Source organism: Prunus avium, chromosome 8 (assembly GCF_965620075.1).
Source record: "Prunus avium chromosome 8, drPruAviu1.hap1.1, whole genome shotgun sequence".
NCBI classification, from domain to species: domain Eukaryota; kingdom Viridiplantae; phylum Streptophyta; class Magnoliopsida; order Rosales; family Rosaceae; genus Prunus; species Prunus avium.
The window spans coordinates 35819770-35827757 of NC_142291.1; the positions used below are offsets into that span (position 1 = coordinate 35819770).

General features: G+C 39.3%; 2 protein-coding genes across 3 annotated transcripts; both read left to right on the forward strand.

Annotated features, from left to right (window-relative positions):
- Nucleotides 1-827: 827 nt before the first annotated feature.
- LOC110757021 (chloroplast envelope quinone oxidoreductase homolog) lies at nt 828-3576 on the forward strand. The gene is made up of 4 exons (XM_021958531.2): nt 828-1361; nt 1770-1911; nt 2267-2358; nt 2750-3576. The coding sequence occupies exons 1-4, from the start codon at nt 1296-1298 to the stop codon at nt 3437-3439; spliced, it is 990 nt and encodes a 329-aa protein (XP_021814223.1). The 5' UTR covers nt 828-1295; the 3' UTR covers nt 3440-3576.
- A 645-nt stretch (nt 3577-4221) lies between these two features.
- Nucleotides 4222-7359, forward strand: LOC110756985 (Pentatricopeptide repeat (PPR) superfamily protein). 2 transcript variants are annotated; one of them, XM_021958497.2, is made up of 2 exons: nt 4494-4622; nt 4741-7359. In XM_021958497.2, the coding sequence occupies exon 2, from the start codon at nt 4797-4799 to the stop codon at nt 7062-7064; it is 2268 nt and encodes a 755-aa protein (XP_021814189.1). In that variant the 5' UTR covers nt 4494-4622; nt 4741-4796; the 3' UTR covers nt 7065-7359. The 2 variants fall into 2 exon arrangements, with proteins under 2 accessions (XP_021814188.1, XP_021814189.1); XM_021958496.2 differs by having other exon boundaries at nt 4222-7359.
- Nucleotides 7360-7988: the final 629 nt, after the last annotated feature.

A 7988-nucleotide genomic window follows, 5' to 3' on the forward strand; every position in this document is an offset into this window, starting at 1 on the left:
TTCCTAATGAGGTTTGGATTTATTGTTCATTTTCATGTTGATTATATTTCACAGTAATTCATTTGGTTCTCTCAAAAAAGATCAGTTACCAAACAAGTAATATGGGTTTAGAGACTCTAGCAAAAATGAAATATAAATAAGAAAATAGAAAGCAGAAGCGTTATGAATCATGAAACAAATCTACTCTGTTCCTAGCAAAAAATAAAAATAAATGAAATATATTTGAAGTGGATGTGGGACAAACACTTGATTAGGCATATTTGAATGGATCTCAAGAACGATGGTTGTTGTAGATAACTCCCAACACAAAAGAAGGAAGAAAAACAAGCACTTGTATAATAATAAGAGGTTTAAAATGGGAGGAGCTAGAGAGAAAAAGTGATTGTGTGATGAGTTCCCATCTCAGGCAGCACACTGAGGCATGGCGGGATCTCGGTCTGTGGGGTCAAACTAACCCCCAGTCAAATTCTCATTTTGATGTTTGCTACCCAACCTTGGAGGTTGGGGGACCCTACTAGCCCCGGAGGGTTGGGGTTGTGCTTTGTACGACTTCACCACCAAGATCAAAGATCGAGGTATAGATGAACAGCGCAAGACCACCATACCTCACTCAAGAGGGTTTCAATCAAACAACCAATCACGTTAATGCCCTGCTTAGTTATAAGTCCACGCTACTAGACTCGGCAATGTAAAGTGTCATGTTAGTCCTTATAAACCTTCCTATGATCACTTATTTTGTCGATGTGGGACTTTTGGCAATCATCTCCACAGCCTTCCTCTCATGCCAAAGTACCTGGCTGCTGCTCGATCAGAAGCAAACCCTCCGAAGGGACGAGCCACTAGGTTGGCCATGCCGAATGTTGCAGCAATGATACCAGCTGTGTGAAGCCCACACAACGATCCGAATCTGGAAAGTTGGAGTACGACGAGCCAGATTGAAGTCGGTGAGGCACGGAACGACGCCATTGTGGTCAATGTGTATTTATCTTATGATACCATCCCGCCGCTAACCACTCTATTTCTTCCTCCTCACCTTCCTGTCGCACAACCTCATCAACAAGATAACTCAAAGTCTTCCTGTTACTCTGATGGTCAAGAGAAGTGAATGTGTTTATAGATGACACATTTTCCCTGTTGCGGGTGACATACATGTGTACGAGTTTGTTCCACGATAGACTGGGGCTATTTAGTCAATTCACATGTCTCACAGGTGGTGTACGGTGCACCCAAGCTTACTTCTTAAAATCTGAGAGCAGCTTCAAGTTCTGTCGACTCTTCTGAACAAAACTGAGGCCATGGCGAAAAATGTTATGCATGCGGTTCAGTATGATGGCTACGGTGGAGGACCTTCTGGCTTAAAGGTTACTCATTTTGTTTCTCTTGAATTATACTCTCTGATTGTCCTTGAAGAAAAACCCTTTTCCACTATAAGAAAATTAATTGAAACTCATTTTCACATGGTGTCCAAACCTTGTAATGAAATGGGCAGGTGACATAATGGGTCCTTTTTCAAGTACTCGTTATTGTTAGAGTAATTGAATATTTGAAATGTTAAGAAGGAAAATATAAAGGGAGAGGCTTTTCTGAGTTTTCTCCTTTCCATGTTTTTTCTGTTGGGGGAGCGGGGAGGAGGGGCCAGGGGTTGAGGTTGTGGTTGAGAATAACCCAGACTAGCTTTTGTACTTGGGAAACATTCAATTTGTTTATGCATTGAAGAACATATTATTGTTAAGTCGTTGGCCCTCACTCAATTTTGGTGCTAATTGCAGCATGTTGAAATTTCAATTCCCAATCCAATCAAAGATGAGGTGTTGCTGAAATTGGAGGCAGCTAGTCTAAACCCATTTGATTGGAAAGTTCAGAAAGGCATGCTGTGGCCATTGTTGCCTCGCAGATTTCCACACATACCTGGTAATTTGGTTTTGCTATCTTCTTGAGACATTATGCTGTCTAGGGGATGCTTTTCATGTTTACACCTCTTTAATTATGCTTCTTTCCAAATATTATATTGAGCTTCGTCTTGAAAACGTAGGATGAGTGTTCTGTATACCCTTAACATGCTAATAATTTGCATTTGAATGTTCTGTTTTCTTATTCATTTGGTCCAAATAGCTTCTGGGGTGGCCTTTGTGTGTTTTTGGGAGGGAAGGAGTATGCATTTTCTTTGATGAGATTTAAAACCAAATGTATTGAACTTTCACTGGACCATCTTTTTCTGAGTATTGTTCTGTTGACTGAAGATATTCCTTGTTGAAATTTGGAACAGGTACTGATGTGGCAGGAGAGGTTGTACAGGTAGGACCAGGAGTGAAAAAATTCAAAGCTGGTGACAAAGTTGTAGCTATGGTTAACCCTCTTGTAAGTTTCCATATGTTTTGGTTCACTTGACATGAAAATGTTCCCCATTTCACGTGAACATGTATATACTTCAGAACATAATATAGCTATTCTTTCCATAAAACATCTATGAATAATTTTCTACCTATTTGTAAAGTAGTATCCATTGATCCACCAGAATCCTTGTGTCTGTAAACCCCGAGTAACCCCTTGTCGGTATTTTGTGCCTCTTTCCCTAGTGTCATTACAGTTGGCATGAAACTGAACTTTTGCATGTAGAAACCATTCCTAATGCGCTGAATTTGAAATCCAGGTGGTACAATGTCTCACTTATAATATGTCATGCATCATTTAATTGATACATGCTAAGCCGGATTGTCTGTTTCGTCTGTTCATGGATATTGAATTTTAGAATGGAGGTGGACTAGCTGAGCTTGCCGTGACTAAGGAAAGCTTGACCGCTGCAAGGCCACCTGAAGTTTCAGCAGCCTCTGCCGTAGGATTACCTGTTGCTGGTCTCACTGCTCACCAGGCCCTTATCCAATCTGCTGGAATCAAGCTTGATGGAAGTGGTGAGCAAGCAAACATTCTGATCACAGCTGCTTCGGGTGGTGTAGGTCTCTATGCAGTTCAACTAGCAAAGCTCGGAAACACTCATGTGACAGCCACTTGTGGAGCTCGTAACCTTGAATTGGTCAAGAGCCTAGGTGCTGATGAGGTTATTGACTACAAGACCCCAGAAGGAGCAACTCTGAAGAGTCCATCCGGTCGAAAATATGATGCTGTGATCCATTGTGCAACTGGCATTCCTTGGTCAACTTTTGAGCCTAATTTGAGTGCAAATGGTAAGGTAATAGATATCACTCCCGGCCTCAGTGCCGTAGCGAACTTTGCTTTGGGAAAACTTACCTTTTCCAAGAAGCAACTGGTGCCACTGCTCTTATCTCCCAAGGCTCAGAACCTGGATTATCTTCTTAAGTTGGTAAGAGAAGGGAAGCTCAAGACAATAATAGATTCAAAGTATCCCCTGACCAAGGCAGAGGACGCTTGGGCTAAGAGCATTGATGGGCATGCTACTGGAAAGATAATTGTGGAGCCTTAGGTTGATACTTTGCTTAGAACTGCCCAAATTTATGTAGCTAAATGAGAAGGTTGTGTACTAATGCATCCAGTGATGCGCGGTTATAATTTCGTGCTACCATATTGCTGTAAATGATGATGCTTTGAGTTCCCCGTTCACTTTGCATTGTGGTCAACAAGATTGGAGAGCTTTTGCTTAAAAGAGAAAGTACTAAAACATCGCAATATGCCAACAGGGTCTAACCAATGAAAAAAGACATTGACTTGCAGACTAATGGTCTCAAGTTCGATGCCCCATGACACCTTGATAGTGTTTTTGAGAAAACACATCCCCTTATAGTTTAGACTATCGCTTGTTTAAAAAACACATGACAATATATTTAAGAGTAATTTACAAACTTTGACACTAAAAATAGAGCGACATGGGAAACTTTTATATATATATATATATATAAACAGAAATCTCTCTTATGCGGACATCCGGACGTTATTATCGTGCGGACGCAGTGTATTTTGTACTACCCCTCTTTGTTTTCCTGCCTGTTTACAATAGAATCCGCACGATAATAACGTGCGGACATCCAGATAAGAGAATAACTGTATATATAAAAACATATTTTATTTTAATTTAACCTAAACTACGGGGCACATCACAAAGCGACCACGACCCAAGTTGAGGAGGGCTATTGTTCTATTGAGTAAAGCCCGAGTTCAATTTATGACCCAAATTTGACAAGCCCATTAGCCAGAAAATTGTACTGAAGATGTTCTTCTTCTCCAAGCTAAAGGGTTTCTAGGTGGAGGCTCACAGAAATAAAAAAGAAAAAAGTATATATATTTTTTGAAATACTCGAAGACGCCCCTCCAAAACAGCCCTTATTTTCAGTTTGCAAAATGAAAAATAGTTTATCTTCATCTCACTCCTCAGTCTCTGCATGTTCGTTCGCACAAATAAGATCCTAAACGTCCTCTCGAGAGCTCCTTACTTGTTTGAACTTCCTCCCTCGCTTTCCTCTGTCTCATATCAATCTTCACGCAGCCAAGCAATCCCAGAAAGCTTAGATGACACAACCTCTCGAGTATCAGCTTTTCTTAAGCAACCCAATTGGGAAAGGAGCAATCTTCTTAAGTCACTGGTCTCTCACATGGCCCCATATGCAGCTACCAAGGTTTTACAGCTTCACGGCAACGACATTGAACTTGGGGTACGGTTTTTCAAGTGGGTTTGCAAGCATTCTACTTATTGTTATGATTTTGATAATAGAATTCTTCTGTTGAATTTGATGGTGTCTTCTTCTGATTTGTATGTGATTGCACAAAAAGCCATCATTTTGTTAATCAAGGAGTTCAGTAATAGTGAGCCTGAGATTCTAAAGCTGATGGAGGCATTTGATAATATGCGAAAGATCGGATTTTGGTTGAGTTATCCTTGTTATAGTAGTCTTTTGATGTCTTTAGCTAGTTTGGATTTGGGGTTTTTGTCATTCTTGGTGTATAAAAGAATGGTAGACAATGGGTTTCTTCTTGGTGTTATTGACTACAGGACTATAATTAATGCTTTATGCAAGAATGGGTTTGTGCAATCTGCTGAAATGTTCTTGTGCATGGTTTTAAAACTTGGGTTTCAGTTGGACACTCATATCTGTACTTCTTTGGTGTTGGGTAATTGTAGAGAATGTAATCTCCGGGAGGCCTCCCGGGTGTTTGATATAATGTCTAAAGGGGGTGGCTGTGGACCTAATTCCGTGACGTACTCTATATTGATTCATGGTTATTGTCAGATTGGTAAACTTGATGAAGCTTTTCATTTGAAAAAAGAGATGAGTGAGAAGGGCTGCCAGCCGACTACTCGGACTTATACTGTACTCATCAAGGCTTTGTGTGACATTGGGTCAACTGATAAGGCTCTAGGTTTGCTTGATGAGATGGTTTCAAAGGGTTGTAAACCTAATGTTCATACTTATACCATATTGATTGATAGATTATGCAGAGAAGGAAAGACTGAGGAGGCCAATGCAATGTTTAGAAAGATGCTTAAAGATGGGCTTTTTCCTGGCACAGTAACTTACAATGCACTGATAAATGGATACTGCAAAGAAGGGCGCGTGATTTCTGCTTTTGAGCTACTTGGTGTGATGGAGAAAAGACAATGTAAGCCTAACATTCGTACCTACAATGAGCTCATGGAAGGGCTATGCAAAGTTTATAAAACTTACAAAGCCATGTTTCTTTTGAAAAGAGTAGTTGATAATGGTTTGTTGCCTAACAGAGTAACTTACAATATTTTAATTGATGGCTTTTGCCGAGAAGGCCAACTTGGATTGGCTTTTGAAACATTTAAGTCAATGAGCTCATTTGGTCTTGAACCAGATTGTTTTTCTTTCACTGCCTTAATTGATGGGATCTGTAAACAAGGGAGACCAGGGCATGCAATCAGCATTTTAGGTTCAATGGTAAAGAAGGGTATTTCCCCTGATGAAGTTACTATGACAGCTCTTATTGATGGGTATTGCAAGATTGGTGAAATTGGAAATGCATCAATGCTTTTTGGGAAGATGGTAGAGAAGAGGACCTTGACAACAGCACACACATTCAATTGTTTTCTTGATGTTCTCAGCAAAGATGATAAGGTGCATGCAACGCAGGCAATGTTGGGGAAGATGGTAAAGTATGGATCAGTTCCGTCTGTAGTGACTTATACAATATTAGTCAATGCGCTTTGCCAAACTGGTGAGATTACCTGTGCACTGAAAATGTTGGATTTGATGAGGCAGACTAGCTGCCCTCCAAATGTCTACACCTATACCGTTGTGATCAATGGCCTCTGCCAAAATGGAAGAGTGGAGGAAGCTGAAATCCTTCTCTTTAGTATGTCTGATTTCGGGATACCTCCAAACCACATTACATATACTGTATTAATTAAAGCTCTTGTTAATGCTGGTAGGTTGGATCATGCCTATGAGATTCTGCGTGTTATGGTTCAAAAAGGTTATCAACCAAGCACTCGAATCTATTCAGCGCTCCTTGTAGGTTCTGTTTTGTCAAGCGAGGCTAAGGAAGAAGCAAGATCAGTTAGTTCTTCCAACTTTGTAGATGCTGGAACATTACCTTCAAGGGACACTAATGATGATTGCATTTCCAGACATGTTTTTAGAAATATGGAGATCGAACATGCTTTCAGTCTTGAAGAAAAGATCAAAAGATGTGGTGGGTCGGCAACAGATTTGTACAACTTTGTTGTTATGGGTTTATGCCGGGAGGCAAGAGTTGCTGAAGCAGATCAGATTACCAAAGATTTACTAAAACGCGGTCTGCTTCCTGAGAAAGCTGTTAGTGCTCTCATCAACCGCTACTGCAAGGAACGCCAATATGATCACTGTCTGGACTTCATGAAAACAATTCTGAACCATGGTTTTGTTCCATCTGTTTCATCATACTGTTCAGTGATTCAGGGTCTTTATAGTGAAGGCAGGGCTGAACAAGGTGAAGAACTGTTCTCTGACCTATTAAGACACAATGACATCAAGGAAAAGGCTGCAGTTTTACCATATCTGGAGATCCTAGTAAAGAAAGAGGAACCTGAGCATTGCCTTGACATTATCAAATTGATTGAGCAAATGGGTTGCAGAGAGAGGCCTATTATCTAGCAGCCTGGGTCATTTTCAGATATGGTAGTGCTTCAGTTGTTCTCTAGAATGGTGCCGATCCCCATCAGCTATGGATTAAAATATATTTTTTTGAGTGGTGATTTCCCCACTCCAATTTTATCTACTTACACTCCATTTTATTTTGGTTAAACTAGGGATTAGGAATTTGAGATATCTTTCTTTTATCATTAAAGAGAGAGAAATTCAGTACTAACTTTGTAAAATCTCTAACCATTGTAAGAGTGGACTTCATGAAGTCAAATTTTGTAAATTATCAACACCCTTTAGTTTTTCATATTAGCTCTGTCCTCGTGATTATGGAAATTGCAAATTTCCTGATTGTAATGTTTTTATTAATGTGAACATGGAGATAGACTTTCAATTTGTTCAACATTATCCCAAAAGAATCTAGAATATAATATTTTCAAGGTTTTTTATCACAAATGGTCCTTCAGGTTTGTGAAATTATCACCTTTCGTCCCTAAGGTTTTTTTGTGACACTAATAGTCCTTAACGTTACCCTCCACACATCAAAATGGTCCTTGTAGTTAACTTCCGTCAAATTTTCTGTTAAATTGATGATGTGGCATATATGCGGAGCCCACACATCCAATGGTATAGAAAATAAAATATAAAATATATTTAAAATATTTTAAAACTTAAAATCCATATAAAAAATTTAAAAAGAAAATTAAGTCTTTTTATAAAGGCTTTTTATCACCAAACGTCCTTGACGTTTACGAAACTATCAGATTGCATCCTTAAAGTTTTTTTGTATCACTCATGGTCCCTAACGTTAATATGAGTGCTCTTAAATAGTCCCTCTGTCAAAAAAACAATTAAATCCAAGGATATAATCGTCAAATCAATCAAAAATTATAAAAAATATATATTTTATTTCCTTCCTCTCTCTTTCTTTCTTCT